The sequence below is a fragment of the Adelges cooleyi genome, unplaced genomic scaffold (genome assembly GCF_023614345.1).
Source record: "Adelges cooleyi isolate 19-005CV unplaced genomic scaffold, UGA_ACOO_1.1 ACOO_flye_CR_arks_rails_tigmint_CR_PRNA_247, whole genome shotgun sequence".
NCBI classification, from domain to species: Eukaryota; Metazoa; Arthropoda; class Insecta; order Hemiptera; family Adelgidae; genus Adelges; species Adelges cooleyi.
The window spans coordinates 12411529-12429084 of NW_026095912.1; the positions used below are offsets into that span (position 1 = coordinate 12411529).

The 17556-nt window shown below is 32.8% G+C and overlaps 1 protein-coding gene across 7 annotated transcripts in view; it reads right to left on the reverse strand.

Annotated features, from left to right (window-relative positions):
* Window positions 1-17556, reverse strand: part of LOC126836760 (protein abrupt-like) — a 38700-nt gene that overhangs the window by 4421 nt on the left and 16723 nt on the right. The window contains exon 7 of one of the 7 annotated variants that reach the window (XM_050570390.1): window positions 672-2329. The exons of 5 other annotated variants lie outside the window; for them this stretch is intronic. In XM_050570390.1, the coding sequence (XP_050426347.1) occupies window positions 1509-2329 (821 nt within the window). In that variant the 3' untranslated portion in view covers window positions 672-1508. Of the gene's footprint in view, window positions 1-671; window positions 2330-17556 lie in introns of those variants that run through there. One more of the 7 variants, XM_050570391.1, reaches the window with a different exon arrangement.

A 17556-nucleotide genomic window follows, 5' to 3' on the forward strand; every position in this document is an offset into this window, starting at 1 on the left:
TAACCAACAACAACAATCATAGACGACGACACACCAACCGATAACAGCAATAATTATTATTACTATGATTATGCTATTACTATTACAAAACGGTATATATTTGTCGGTCAAACAGGCGAAACGATGACCTTTTATTTAAATGCAACAGAAAAAAACGGCGGCGGCGGTGATATTGCAAAATTATTAAACACTATTACACAATCGGATTTCGATTTTCAGGAACTGTTTTCATACATTGTACATATTATTATACTAATACTATTATCGTTGAATAGAGCACACAATTATATATATATATATAACAAACAGCACAATACTTTGAACGAAACCGAACCAATTTGGACGCTCCAAACGAATAGCGTTTCAGTCAAAATGTCCGCAAGACAATTGCGCTTGTCACCGAAAGAAACACACGGTATAATAATTAATATCGATAATCTACATAATATTTACGACTGAGATCTTAAAACGTAAAGCAAGACCCACGTTTTGGATAAACGAAGAAAAAAACATCCCAAGAGAAAGATTATTGTGAAATTTTCAAACGAACCGCGACATTATACTATCTAAAGATTAAAAATTAACAAGTCAAAAAATATACATATCATCATGATTCGTGTCGTTTATTATACATCAAATATACATAATATCATCATATATATATATATATATATATATATCGTGATATATTATTTAAAATATAATAGTAATAATAATAATAATAAAAAATGATTGTTTTTTCACAGACTACTTGGCTAATATAATAACACGTTCGAACTTTACGGGGGAATGACTAGAGACTAGGACCGAAGGACGACGACAAGACGTTTTTCCTGTCATTACTTAAAAATTAAGAAAAAAAATATATATGATAAGCTCTCTTTTTTTTGCCGAATAAGTGATTAAAAAAAAAAAAAAAATTAAAACAAAACAATGTTCGACATTTTCCCGTTTTAAACGTCGCCGACATGATGATCTAAAATGGTTTATATCCCTTAAAAATATATCATTATAATATTATACACATTACACGTTGTTACAACCGAATTTTTTGAGATATTTACACAATATTATTAACGCGTTAAAATCATAGTATTAATTATAACAACAACAAGCATAACACATTTTACACGGAAGAAAAATTAAAATATAATATGATATTTTATTTAGCTTATTACCGTTGTTGGTGTAGTATTTTGGGCGGTCGCGACAATAACATAATAGAATTTTTATAATATATAATAATAATAAATACAAAAATACGTGGGGGCGATATCAGAGTAGGCAAAAACCCGGTTTTTTATTAGTTTTTTTTTTTTTGGTAATTCCTAAACCAAATTCAAACACATTTGCTGGGTTTCAACATAATAACCCAATGGATTCTTTCGGTCTTGGGCGTTTCTTTTTGTCAACTCTATATATAAATATATTTTATATATAATATAAAAATATTAATAAATCTAAAAAAAAATGTTCTTTATCTACAATCAACATGAACTTTTCGAATATTATCTGGTGACGGCCGACGATTTGGAAAGCATGTAAAACTGTGATGACAGATTTTCCGAATTGGCGGCGGCTGCGGCTGCGGCGGCCGCGGCGTTCAGCCGATGGTGTTCCCGCATTGCGGCCACGGCGGCCGGCGAGGGCGTCGCAAAACCCAAACCGGGATGCGGGTGTTGCTGGTGTTGTTGTTGTTGTTGTTGCTGCTGCTGCTGCTGTTGTTGCTGTTGTTGTTGCTGTTGTTGGTGCTGTTGCTGCTGGTCGCCCCTGTGGTCGGCCGACGACGAAGCGCTGGCCGCGGCGGCTGCGGCTGCCGCTGCGGCAACGGCGGCCGCGTGGTGCGACAACGGCGGTTTGATGTCGGCCAAGGCGTGGTGCAATAGCGGCGGTTTGGCCGTGGAAAAACAGACGCCGCCACTGCCACCACCGCCGCCGCCACCGCCGGACAACAGGGACACCGTCGTCGGGCCGGCGACAGACGACGGATGGTTGGACAGGGAGCCGCCGCCACCGCCGCCGCCCCCTCCTCCTCCTCCTCCACCCGGCGGCGCCGCCTGCATGTGCATTCTGCTGCCCCTCTGACGGATGCCGTGCGTCTGCAGCAGATGGTTGAACAGATACTGGCGCGTCTTGAAGTGTTTGCCACACACGGGACACGGTTCCCAATGCGGGGTGGCCGAGTGGACGTTGGCTATGTGCTGCTTCAGGTTACTCACGCTGCTGTACACGCGGCCGCATTCCGTACACACTGGTTTGGGTTCGGTGGCGTTCAAGTAACATCCCATCGTAGGTCCACCGCCGCCGTCCCCTGGAACCCCACCACAGTCTAGTGTCATATACTCATAATCATTCATCACAACAACAACAACAAAAGAAAAGACAACAATATTTTGGGACGCAAATATTAATTGTATTTAATGGGGTTGTCGCTTTATTTTCGCTCTTTTCGAAAATATCATAATACAATATTATAATATATAAAATAAAAATTCATGAAAAATAATAATAAATAAACGATTTTCAAAAATAGATATTTACAAAGATTAAATAAACAAAAAAAATGTATACTTAAAACACAATAATAATGATAACAATAATAATGGTGTAGGTAAGAAATAAAACGAGATTTATCGAACCATTCACCCCTTCCCCCTCCAATGGGACCCTGGGTGTCGCCCAAGATGAAATGGGACATTTCGACGTGGCCACTTTGACGAATCTGTACTATTATAATTGGTATATTTTATTTAAGGCAAATAATAGAAAAAGAAAAATTCATGTATGGTTAAAAAGATTTGGAAAAAGCTAGGCTAAGAGAGCTTTTATTGACAGTTTTCGAGGAGAAAGTGTCTCAGAGTTCAGTGCTAAACAACATAGCAAGTAGGTCTAAAATAGAATAGTTAAAGCTCAAGTTTAGTAATGAGTAAGTTTTAGAAATAGGAAGAGAATCGATTATGCATGAATATCAAGTGGTGGGTTGAACAAAGAAAGTAAATTAGTAGGTCAGTAAGACCTCAGATGTCTGTAAGAGAATGAATGGAAAAAGACGTGAAGAGTAAAATTAAGTATAGATGGATGAGATGGAAAGAGGCAAAGGTGTGTCGTGTGACAGTAAATCGCATTTTAGAGGGCAAGAATAATTTATATAAAAAGGTAGTAAGACCAGTAAAGAAAACAAGTGTTTGGCACTGAATAAAAGAGTAAAAATAAATTGATAGTGACTGAAATGAGTGTTGAGATGGATAGCAAACTCCATTTTAATCTTGCCGTGATAAAGATGTTTTAACGAATTTTTTTGTACTTGTTTTTAAATAAGCATTTAAACCGTGCAGAAGCTTCTGACCGTAGGTCAAATGTAAAGTCAGGAGTAGATCGGTGTTTTATTATATTGTTTAACAAATTCAAGCTACCATAATGATGCTATCATAATTAAAAATCAACTGATATTTAGAAAAAAATGCACCCATAAAGCTTAAAACATTAACATACAGAATAATGCGCATTGTCGAGATCATAAAAAATGAGATACAATTTCATATTTAAGAGGAATTTTAGATTACATTTATTGTTGATATTATATTGTATTATTAAAAAATAAAAATAATGATTTACAAAATTCATAAAATTGTCATTTTATTCAATTGATACCAAAATAGTAAAACGCCAAAAAGTACCATCGCCCAAATGGCCTCACCAAAATGGCCACGTCAAAATGTCCTACTCTTCCCAAATGATTTACTTATAGTCATGAACAGACAAACTATATGGTCTTTGTTGTCATCGAGGTCGCCGCACTAAGCAAACCAGGCAATTGTTTACAAACAAGTTTATCACTAGTTGATAGCACTTTAGCACCGTTTGTAGTGGGAACTACATTATTCCAATATGCGATTCTACCATTTTTTTTCTACCCTGAAACCTTAAATGGAGAATATTAAGAGGGTCCATCCCACTTGCACGGGATAATGCAAAGAAAATATTATTCGCGTTGTCCCTTGAAAGTGTGTTTAATCAATCCGGATAATCTTCTCTCCAAACTTCTCTACCAATTACCCAAATGTCTCACACACCTCTACGTCACAGCTATTGGATTGATCGAGTTAAGAGAAAGAATGATTCTACATCTATTTTTATTAGTCTCAACGTGGAGGGTAAAACCATTATGACCTGAGTTTTTGTACTAAGAATTTCTCTTCAGAATGATTTTCAGAAAAAATAAGAATGACATCGAAAAATCGTCGATAAATTTTTAATTGGAAAGCGTGTTTTGATGTTAGTTGTTTTATTTTATCTTCCAGTAAATCATCATATCGAAAATTAAAAAATAAAATTTGTCTACTGTAATGGACATAGGACAACTTTTAACTTAAAACTGTAAAAGTTTACAAGAAGCAGTGTAATAATTAAGCTAAAGTATAGTTTACTTGCGTTTAATTTAATTTTAAGGTCTTACAACACACACAACAATATTATATTAGGGGAGTTGACTAAAAGGAACCCAATAAGTGTTTGATATTTAACAGAAAATTAATGGTTATCTTGGATTCGGGATAATGGTTTATGGTATACTCAACAAAATCTCAATTATTTAGGCTTTTTCTAAAAAAACTCAGTGTTTCCAGCTTTAGTTTTAGGCTTAGCTCAACTGGATTTAACAATTGGGGAGCATTGTATGGTAGATCACATATTGGAAAAACGTTTGCCGACACATAATAACCTTAGATCATTTACAATGGAGGCGGAGGAGTTGCAAGAACAAGGTCTGCCCATTTGAGGTATTGCCTATTGGCTTTTATTCGTTTAAAGGGTGTGATGATAAGGCGGCGACGGTTTTATCCGTTTGGTTAATAATGATCTACGGTTATAGCCAATGTTCTGGCTATCGACATAACCCATTAACAACCTGTGCAACTTTTGGCACTTCACTGATAAGAGGTTTGCTCGTAAACACTACCTGCTTTGCATAAAGCGGCAACTTCAATTTTCATAGCAGAAAGAATACAAAAACTAGGTTATCTAGCTGTTGTCTAGGGGTTTACTCGTTGCCAGTTTCTCACTTTGGCGAATAAAGTTTTTTAAAATTTAGTTCTCTTAAAAAAAAAACCCACTATAAACCTTTTACAGCCATTCATTCACTAAAACCATAAAGTATATTTTAGACGACTCCTCAGTGCTGCTAAAAAGAAAATGCATTTCACTCTTGGATCTCAGCTAAAGTAAAATAAACCCTCTACATCATTTAACTAATTATAATTTTTTTTAACCTAGTGACCAGAAAAAAAATATTTAGTACATTTACTTATTTAATAATTGCATAATTCAAAATCGCATGAAAAACAAACCATTTGTATACACCTAATAAATTATCTTTTTTTATGTTGCAGTTAAATTTTGACATACAAATAGAATTTACATTTAATATTTGCAAAATAAAATTCTTGGCTAATTATCGCTATAATCGTCAATTTTGAGTTATATAAATAATGTATATGAAAAATAAAATATTTGGTGTTTTCAAACAATACAAATGAATTAAAACCCAGAACTATAGGCTAATGTGAGTACAAATATTAAAAACAAAATTTTAAAAATCTTTATTTGCTTAAGAGGGAAGGCAACATGAGTAAACCCTTATGCTATACTATAGACGACACTTACAAGAGCCATTACAAGTGGCCAATTGGAATTTACTGTCGCCATTTTTTTTTTTTGTTTTCTTCGCCTTATCTATTATCTTTTCTTACACACTTGTCTGTCACCACTTCTCTATTCTCTTAATTCCATTTCTATATCTCCACACATTCATCCACTTTACTTAGGTCTGCTTCTCACATTGTTTCCCTCTTTTTTTTTTTTTTAACTACTTAGTACTTACACTCTTCTTGCCTAAACCGTCATATTTCTCGCGTCATGCTCATTCACCGAGTACGTCGGATCTATTTACTTCAGACTTCTTTTTAGGATAAAAAATGACGATGGCCGATTCCAGTTGGCTACACTTTTCTATAATCAAAAGGCTTTCCTTCAACCAGTGTTTTTCGATAGGACGCCCATAAGTCTGGACTTCATAGCGATAAGACTGTTACCAAAAATGATCTTTCAATACACAGACATTGTCCATCTATAAGTGTATTTAATATATAACTATTATTATCATCAATATCATCATTATCATTGTGTATAGCGTGACAATAATATTTAATTTGTTGAAAAGTTGCAGCACCAAAGAAGCCCAAAAATCATCGACAATATTACATTAAAAAATAATAATAATAATAATTTTTATAAGTAAATAAATGAACGAGCAATTGTGTTTGTGTACAAGTATAACATATTAGGAGGCGATAAGTTTTTAATCGTTTTTCTATTCGTTAAAAGAGTTATTCAATTTTTTGTGTCTTTTACAAGTGTTGAAACGCCGTCTTGATTTTCAAACAGTTTTTTCCTAGCTTTAAAAAATCTATTTTTAAACGTTGCCTATATTGCAAGTATTGGCTTCGGACAAAATCCTTACAGATCATCAAGCTCTTAACATCAGAGACAGAGATCAGGAGAGGAAAGGCTTGGAGAGACTACTTATCTCTCGTAAGCCTCTATAATAATAATAATAACAATCAGTCGGGCAATTTCCATGCACGTTCGCTCAGTGTTGAACTATACAAGTAAGTTAGGGGCATTGGGTTAACTAATTTTATGTCAACCTGGAATGTAACGTTTAAATTCATTTGTTTTCCAATATTTTTTAAAGGAATGGCTATTACTAAGAAGTGGAGGTGTGCGAGGAAAAGGATACGTGGAGTGTATAAGCGAAGTGCAGAGTGAAGAGAGTAACCGACTTAACTTGTAAGAGATAAGTCTAATATTGGCCAAAAAAGAAACCCAAACTCTAAAATACTCGTCTTTAATAAAAAAAAACCCATAATAAGGGTTTTATTAAAATTTTGGGGTTTTTCTTTGCCAACTCTTTTAAGAGTTAAAGATCTTATCTAAATTTTGACACAATTGATAAAATTTTTAATAACAAATTATAGAACAAAGTTATTATCAAAGATAAAATTTTAGTAATCTCCTAAAGCTCAGTTTCTAATAATTTTAACAAAAATATGTTATGTCAAAATTAAGATAAGAGTCTTGCACTTTTCGAAGGAACTGATCGGTTAACTTTAAAAGTAGATCTAAAAAATTATAGATTTCTGTTTCCCTATAATTTGCCTATAGACTGCCTATATTACTCGCCAGCCAAAAGAAGGTAAGTGCAAACCACTTAAGAAGATTGGATGAAGTTTACAATTATGTTGTCTTCAAATATGTAAATTTTCATTATTTTATTGTTTTATTTTTCAAATTAAAACTAACAATTATACAGAGTGTACTTGTTTTAGATACGATTTTTTTTTTACTTTGGCCTGTCAACACCTTAAAACGCCGATCGTGGTCTTGGAGGTAGGGGGGGGGAAGTTAGTTATTTTTACTAATAAACACAGAAATAACTATTATGTTAATTATTAATCATTCTGTAATAATACCCAAAAAAACATTCAAAAACAGATAAGTGGTTTTAAAATTCAAATATTAAATAAAAAACTATATAAATATATTTTTTTTGAAATGGAAACGACTAATTCAAAAATAATACTGAGTTACTATCGTTAAAAGCATAGACGGACATAGAAGTGTGGTTGAGTAGTGCGCATATATTTTTTTTACACCACACCTCTCTCCCGCCAACACGTTTAAACGTTATTAGCTCATAAGATGAAATTATTCAATATTGCAGTAATCGACCAGTCGTTTCCATTAGTTAATTATTATTTTTTTATAATATATAAAAAATAAAAATTATTTGTAGTTTATATATAAGATATTATTTTAATTTAAGTTAAATTACCCTAAAAAAACTTCAAAATAAAAATTGTATTTGCATAATACAACAATTTAAAATTACCATAAATATATTTTATATTGGAAATTTTTAGTAAAATTTAAATAATTTACCTATAAAAAAACAAACTAGTTTATGAAGTTTTCACAAAAAAATAGTCCCCCTTAAAAATTTCAGACTACTAACCAATATCGATTTTATATCATAAAATTTGTATGGAATTTTTTTTTAGGAGGACATTATTTAATATAAGAAGCTTTGCAGTAAGTAAAGTTTTAAAAAAAAAGTCATCGTTTTGATTTTTATACAAGACAATTTATTTTGTTTTTTCTCTATTATAATGATATATTATATTACAAATGGCAAATGTTCCATTATTATTAGAATTTTTAAAAACACTAAGTTTTCTTCAAAACGTAATATGACGTCTCACTATCTATTTTAAGATATCGCGGGCGTTGTTAAGTGTATTAAAAGGCATTAGGATATTTGTTTTGCGAAATTTGACTTTAGTTTGAATTTTTAAAAATAACAATGTAATCCAATTAAATTAAATAAACATATAATAGTTTAAAAATAAATAAGAAAGCACAATATACTAAAAAAAAGCCCCAAACAACTTATGTAGCTGTTATAATATAATAAAAAAATAGCATCAACTTTGAAACATTGTTGTTTTTAAAAATAATTATAATTTTTCTTTTTAGAAATTATTTTGTAAAACAAATTCTACGCTATCTAATATTTGTTAATTATACCTTCTTTTTGTGGGTTTAAACTTATCAGGTTCACTTTAATTCTATCAACTTTTGAATATCAAATTAAAATCTTAAAAATGAGTAAAACCAAAATTAATTATAGGCAACCTAAGTTTTGAATGTACTTTTCGAGTTAGAAGCACTTAAAATGTTAAAAGCTCGAAGAGAGTAGTGCGGTTGAGTAGTGCGCGCTTATTATTTTTTTTTTACACCGCACCTCCTCACTCCGGCCTGAACTTGTAAATGCTTATGAACCAAAAAGAAATCATTTAAAGCTGGTAGGTTGCCTGTAAAAATGTTTAAATTTTATTTCTGTTTAAAAAAACGTAGAAAATAACTATTTTTTTTTTTCAAAAGTAATTAGCAAAAGAAGTATTAAAAATATTTCCTTAGTTTTTAATTTTTGCCGGTTTGTCGACTTTAAAAAAAATGTATTAAATAAAATAACAATTAAGTGGATAACCAGCTTTGAAGAATTTTTTTTATTTGTTTTTTTAATGTTAATATGTGTGGGAAGGTTTCGAAAATCGTTTGCTAAAATTACACGTTACACTCCTATTTGGGAGACTTTAAGCAATCGGAGTACTAGTTTAATCTAACGATTTTGAATTACTTTTTTTATAAGAAACACGTTATCAACTAAAACTTGTATTTTATGTACTTACTGTATATGGTTCAACACTGAGTCGGGCAACAGAGAGGACTTTTCCTATTCACATCTCCGTCGCAACCGTTTGAAAATCAAAACGTCGTTGACACTATATTAAATACATTTCTATACCGTTTGAGAGTGACCATGATTTTTTATGATATTTTCAGAGACAATATTTTAATCTTAATGTCAATCGAACCTCCAGCTCTGCTGCAATGAGTGCCTAAGTCTATGAGTATAACCCTTGAACCGTTTTCCAACATAATGTATAGGACAAGATTTAAGTTTCTTTTTTGAAACAATAACCAAAATACAAAATTAACACAGAAATTATAATTCGATTTCAACTATGAGAAACCGAGCACGATAAAGTTATTATTAAAAATAGTAAATAAATATAAAATGTTTTTTCTCAACATAATACACTTTTAAATGTTCGACATAAGTATGGTTTCACACAAAAAATTCAGCACAATTTTTTTTAATCATATTAAAAAAAATATTAAAGTATACACGCTGAAAATATCATAATTAAATCATTAAATTTTTTAAAAGAAATTAATAAAAAAAAATTTAATTCAATACACAAAATTTGAGGCCAATTTCGAAATTAACAAAAATGATGTACTTTAGATTGTTCAGTTTTAACCCGATTAAAATGCATTTAAACACTCGAATTAAAAACAAAACAATATACACTGTATTTAAAAAATATAACATTACTATTTATTTTTTCACTAGTCGCTTCTCAAATTGTATATATGTTTTAATTGTAATTTTTTTTTTTTTTTTACACAAAATACCACAACGAGTGAATTGCATAATGTAATAGACACATACCTAACAGATCCTAACGTTATTCTTATTATTTTTTTTTTGTTAATTTAGAACATATAAGTATCAAGTTTTGATGGTAACAACATTGATTATTTTCACATTAATTGGTCGTTTTTGTCTACACATTTTTGATAATTTAATAATAAAAAATAAAACCTACAGTAACGTGAAAAATGCGGATAACCCCCATTCGGCGTAAGTGCAATAAACAACGTTTATTTTTATTTTTACAATCCCAGTGTTTTTTATTATCATTATTATTTTCCTCTAGCACATATTATTATACTTGTAGACACAAACCCAGGGGACCGAATACGTCGGTTATTAAAACGCACAAACATCTTTCTTTTACACATAAATTAAAAAGTTTTTTTTTCACCGTCCACATCATTATTATTATTTTAAACAACGATTTCCGAGAGCAATAAAAATTATTTGGCATCAGTACATAGATTTCTCTATATAGATATACACGAATCCACATATAGAATATAGATATACATACATACACTCGTATAATAATAATATTATTACCAGACAAGCGGAGGATGCGACCATGGCGGCGGCGGCGGCGGTATGCGTTGTGTATAAAATATATACTATTACACTATAATATTATTATGGCGGACGACAATGCGTTTATTTAATTTTCTTATTTTTTAATATACACATGCACACAGTGTACACGCACACGGACGGATAGAAGCCTATTTTTATAAATATACATATGAGGCCACTATGTAATACTATGCTGGGCGATGACGTAACGGCACGCGCTCTCTATCAAACACACACACACACACCACACTCGGACTAGCATACACACATCTGCCCACAAACAGATACTTGCACAAACTCAAATACAGAGAGTCCAAGACAACGACACCCTTTGTAAATGATGATCCGGTTAAGATACACGTTTCTCTGATATTGAGTAGCCGATTGTTAAAATCACATCATAGTCTAGTCTCAATTGCCGATACGCTCACATAGTTAAGATTGATTTTACCTGAATTGTCACATTCCTTATAATATGGGCCCGGAGTTGGCAGAAACACCCAATGGGGGTTTTTTTTTTGTTTTAAGTCCGACAAATTTTTGTCGAAAAAAATTGGGTTTATTGGTCGAGCTTTTGGTTGACTATAGTCTCGTTCAGCATTAGCATAGTTGAACAAAACTGGAGTTTTCGGGTGTGTCATAGAATATGTCATATTTAAGGTTGAATCCCAAACATTTTTTTGCTGATTTACCGGTCGGTTTTTTTTTCATTACAGACGGGGATGAACAACCTACGATTAAGCTCCCCCTCCCCTTTTGGGCTCAGAGACGCGAAATAATTAAAAAATACTTCAAAAATTGCTTGAAAACTAAACTCTATTTATTGCAAATCTTTTTTAAGGACTATCTTAAGTTGCCCCTCCCCTCCTCTTCCCCTATACCTATGATTATAATGCTTTTGAGTAAAACAAAATAAAACACTGACATTTTTGCAAACAAATTCAGTGAGAATATATTTTGACATCAGAAATGGTTATAACGGCACTAGAGTTTATGTTAAGTAACGGGCAAGATTTCAAAAAGATCTCGAATAAACTTCCCATCGAGACCTAAAGTTCCGTATATACCTTTACTTGTTTTACTTAATAATGGATGAACTTTGATAATGATGAAAACAAGTGACATGGGACGTAGGTACACGGCTCTCTGTTTATTGTTTAACGATGACGTTGTTAAATACACTATATAGACAGACAATACTTTAACTATATTATTCAATTGGCAATGATGTATTATGTAGATATGATATATATTTCAACTTGGAGTTTATAGCCATACGGTCGGGTTAAGTAATAATTGTAAACTAACGAATCAAACGTGACAGTATTTTTTTTATTAAAAAACTAAAAATGTTCTATATTGTGTGAATAATAGCTCTCAATTCAAATTACAAATTGTTGAATGTAATATTTATTTAAAAAAAAAATTGAATTTACATATTTTACTCTATTTGTTAACAATTTCCTCACCTAATCGTAAAACTATTAAGAATCTCACAAATACCAAACATTATATGGTTTTTATTGGAATTAGCTTTTTCTTACCAACTTTGAAAAATGGATAAAGATTATTCGTTGAGGGAGACATATTTTTTCAGTTTTTAGGTGAATTTTGATATTCAAACGGTAGCCAACACATAATTTTATTCACATAAAAAACCAAAACTAATCAACTGTTAAGTTTTGATTGGTTCGAAAACCAGTCATAATCGTATTTAACTGATAAGCATGCGTCAAGTTTAGACAGGAAGTGAGATGCAGTGTATTTGTTTTTGCGCGCACTACTCAACCACATCTCATTTCTTATCTTTACCTTTGAATGCTTATGATAAAAGTTATTAAAAAACTGGTCATTGGCCAGCCAAAATATATAGTAGATTTTTATGGTTTTTTTTTGCGAAAAAAAAATCGATTATCGTTTAGATTTAAAAAATTCGAGGGAGCTTTGGAATGATTATTACAAAATTAGGACCTCGCTATTAATGAACCACGCTATACAAGTATTGTCTGTGTCTATAATGTATTTAATATCTGTTAGGGAACAGCCATACGTGCACATCCCACTCGTTTATTAGCATATTATAGAAACCCAATGAGGAATGTGGAAATCCCGCTTGAACAGTATTGACTTGATGACAATATTGCCATGTGCTCGAGCTAAACCGCATATGTTTAACACCACTATGCTTTGATACCTATGTAATGATATTTGAACAAAAAGAGTTTAAAGCACTAAACAGTAAAATAAACCAAACACGGAGATCAACAACGGTTTAGTTTTAATACAGAGCACACAGACCACATTTCCCGACCTTTATTAGGAGAGTTAATGCGTTATGTGTATAAATACAGCATGTATTAACATAATAACATGTCTTATGTTATACTACAATGGGTTAAGCCAGGTCATAGTTTTATGGTTCCTTGTTACCATTATAATGCGAGGCCAACGCACTACATTTTCCGTGACGCTAAGGAAGCCAAGCAAGTTTAGGTTCTAATTTTTTCCCAAATCCTTTTTTCACTAACAAATAATTGTCTACTAAAATAATAGATGGGTTCTGACCTATTGTTGGTACTTAATCTAGTTTAGTGTCTATCCCGGTAAAATCAATCTAAACCATAGACTTAAGTGTTTCTTTAACAATCAGCGAGTTTCAATTAGTCAGGAAACGGTTAAGTTAGGTTAACGACCTATTGACCTATTTAATTTAACAATAAATTTAAAAAAAAATACTCGGTTCATTTGTCTCGAAAACAAATGTATAATTTTATTAGAGTTGACAAAAAAAAAAACGTATCAAATTGTTGGTATTAAACCAAAAAAATATGATGTTTTTTTTTTTGGGGGGGGGGGGTATAAGTCACCGATAAAATCTAACTATATGGGTTTAAAAAAAATACATATCATTAATTTGCCTTTACTAACCTAATGTACCATATTATTTTGTATAAAACACATGACCACATTGTATAAACTCAAGAAAGTTCTGCGACTTTCTGGAAGTTTCCATGGAAAATAATTAATTATTTATCCACCATAGGTTTTAACTGTAAGTACAAATATACATTCTGTCTTTCTTGTTCAATTACAAAGTTAGCAGCCTTCAAAAGCGCTGCCATTATCTTAATTGACCAAAGTCCCAAACCGCTCATTCGGGATAGAAAACCATACAAAATACAGATTGCTCCCTTCACGCTCTTTCATGCTGCCTGCCTGCATACAACGGTTTGTGCTTATTTGTTGACTTGACGAAGGGAAGTATAGCAGACCATTCAGGGAATAGCATCCAAGGTAAAACGAGCCAAGATTAAATAGGTCAGATTTTCAAACGGAGCCTTAAATACACAATCCCGGATCTAACCCGAATATTTATACACAACACTTTAAATGACTGTTAATCAGCTGCTGCGATTGACATGTTAGAACCGACCAGATGTATACGTTTCTTAAAGAGCACTATCATCAACCCGTAACACTTAGTTCAACCGAGTACGTATATGTTAATCCACGAGAACTTGGCGTGGAAGTTTAACAATGCAACTCGGTTAAACAAAAAAGACTTAACGCCCGACGTGATTCCCGCCCTCTATTTGGCAACACTAAGTTTGTTAAGTGGCATTTAACACCGCCAAATTCCTATAAGTTAGCATATGTTTCAAGGCCTACGGTTATCCAGTTAAACTTAAAATATGTTACACTTTGAGCTCTAAATCTTTGAGTATAAATTGCGTGACATATGTTTTTCACGCCCCGAGAAAATCTATTTTCAGTTTTATTTGAATTTTGTTCATAAACAATGAGTGATATTTTATTGAGCGAATCGTTAAAACAAACACGTCATTCCTAGAACAGTTAAAAGTATTATTATAAAGAGTAATTTAATTTATTTTGTTTTTAAGTAGGGTGAAGGAAGGTATTTCCGTGGCGTAAGCAATTTCGTGATATAGTTTGTTTGATCGTATTTAATTGTTAAAATAACTGTTATTTTAACAATCAGTGTGATTTTCAAGACAATTTTCTAATAGGGAATTACGCGATACGATCAAACAAACTATATCACGAAATTGCTTACGCCACGAAAATACCTTCCTTCACCCTACTTAAAAACAAAATAAATTTAATTACTAAAGTTATACGTTTCGGTTTTGGAAATAACACATTTATATACTAAACATAAATTAAAAATTTTAAGAACAGTTATATTTTGGACTACTACTAATAAACTTCCTATAAAGAGTTTCTTCTGAAAAGTATATCATAAAAAACTAGATGAAGTTATCCTAAAACTAAATTAAAATATGGTAAGGTTATCAGAGGTTTTCATGTAAGTCACGCCTGTTAATACAATTTTAATTTATCCAAAAAAAACATTCTTAAAATAAACTAAACGTGATTAAAACAAATTTTTATTTTGCAAATATCTTTTAAAAATAGGTAGCAGAGCGTAGTTAAATTAAAACTGCTTTCGCCGTGATAGAATGACAATAAATCTGTGGCGCTCGGGTAAAAGGTCTTAAGTCCGAAAATGGGGCTGAATATGTTAAAAGGGATGAATATTTTATTTTTTGTTCTCATTTAAAAGTATTTCAAACAACTAGTTATACAGTTTTATGTTTATTGTAAAAGTATTTAAATACAAATATTTTTCTTAACAAGTTTAATTCAAAGTTTAAAATTCATTTTACCAAAATTAGTTGTTTCGAACTTAAGACCTTTTACCCGAGCACCGCAGAAATTATCATAATAAAAACGTGATTAAAAGGAAAGACGTTGATATAACTATTTAAAATATTCGGTTAGAATTATTTCCAATACCAAACAAATTCCGGTATTCAAATTAATTCTTTACAACATCTTCGTTACTTTAGCATTTTTTTTTTTTTTTTTTTTTTTTTTTACAACGCTCAGTTAAAATGTTTTAATTATACGACGACACGGTTTGCGCGTTGTTCCCTGTAAAACCGTCGACGGCTTTAACGGTTAGGTGTACCTCGGGAACAGAAATAATTTACATAGTCGTGTTATCGTTGCTGGGATCTTTTGTGTCCGGACGAGTGCGGGGGATACTTTTACAAGTATCGGTTTATTTTCGGAAGGAAGCGCGGCAAAGAGGGTGGGGTTTGGCGCGTTGAAATCGTTTTTGTTCGCGCCCGAGTCGACAAACAAAAAATACCATATAATAGCGTTAAAACCGAGAGGAGGGTTTCCGATAGGGGCCACTCCGAAACCGACGCCGGCTGCACCAGTGCCGCCCATTGCATTATATATACTTACAAACTAACATACATACATACATACATACTTACATACTAACACACACACACACACACACAGGGAAACAATCGATCGCTCACGCGCACTAGACGAGATAATTAATGAAATAAGGGGAGGGGGTAGGGGTGGGCTTCGGTCGAATAGGTCTATAGCACGAGCGTTTTGCCGGCACAACGATTGTCAGCCGCCGCCCGGCCTATTGCAGTAATTATATAATTGTGGTCATTTTTTAACACGTTTTAATTTTTGCTCAACTTTTTCACCTAGTCACGAGAATAGGCCGGCGGACTGGCCGTAGACAAACGTGGCTGCGAGACACCGAGGTCCTGCCCACGATAACTTTTCAACCACTGGACCGTATATATACAGCGAATTCATACGTACACAGTTTAAACATCAACAATCGTTTGCCGAAAGCCAAAAATCGGTAAAACGCCCCGGAAGTTGACTTGTATACTTCTACGTTAGAACACAGTTGGCAAGAACATTGATTTTTTTTTATAAATCTCGACTCAGTTAAGTTTTTTTGGGTATACATAAGCCCAATTAGATTAAAGTTAAACCTATAATAATATAATAAAATCTATGTTTTGGAATATATACCAAGTATATTTTCTAGGCTTAAGCTAACCAAGCTAACTCAAAACACAGCACTCTCGAAATAATTTATTCTTAAGTCTTACTCATTTACAGTCTAATATCTTTTAACTCTTTCTCCTAGTAGGGATTATAATTGTCCTCTCTATATTCTATACCTAGGCCTAAAAATTATACTGGAAATAGATCTAACGTGCAACTAAAATAAACTCGGAGAGGTTAGATCTCACAAAGGCCGACCGGCTCCCAAAAAATGTCACCCACCAAATTACTGGTATGGCTCTCAGTAAAACTTTTATTTTACTGAAATTCTTTGAAAGCTTATAGGCATTTGAAGGGTCTGAAATTACAAAGCCCTCTCCCCTCGAGCTACGTCTATCCCTGTCATTTATTGTAAAAAGTTCTCAATGATTATTCAAAGTAGGTAATTTTTTTTTTAAAAAAACACCAGACCTTTTTACTCTAACCAGATAATTTATTTTTTTAATATGCGCAAACCCAAGAAAACATAAAACATGTTTTTTTTTAACCAACTTCTAACTGTCATTGTTGCAATTATTTTATAAGCCAAAAATTCTGATTTCGATCTGGTACTGACTTTTTAAACTTCCACTAGGTATATTGATAAGGGGGAGGGAGGGTCTTTAAACAGTTTACAACCGACATAGAATCAAATCTCTCGATTCCGTCTTGAACCGCGCCCGATTTTTCCACAGCAAACAACAAACTATTACAATAAGTCAATCGACGATCAATACAAGTCTTGTTGTTCTTGGGTTGCTGCCGTCTTCGGCATTACTCGTCCGGAAATAAAGACACCCCTATCGCCTTTGCCTGCCCGACCGTACCCCAGAGGCTATACAGCTGCATGCGAACAACAACCATACACTTAACCACAGTGACACGAACGGACCAGGGTCAATTTTTCCGGCGAAAACGTCGGGGTCAGGTTGTCGCCATGTGCGTCGCACATGTGTGCTCTTTTTGGGGCA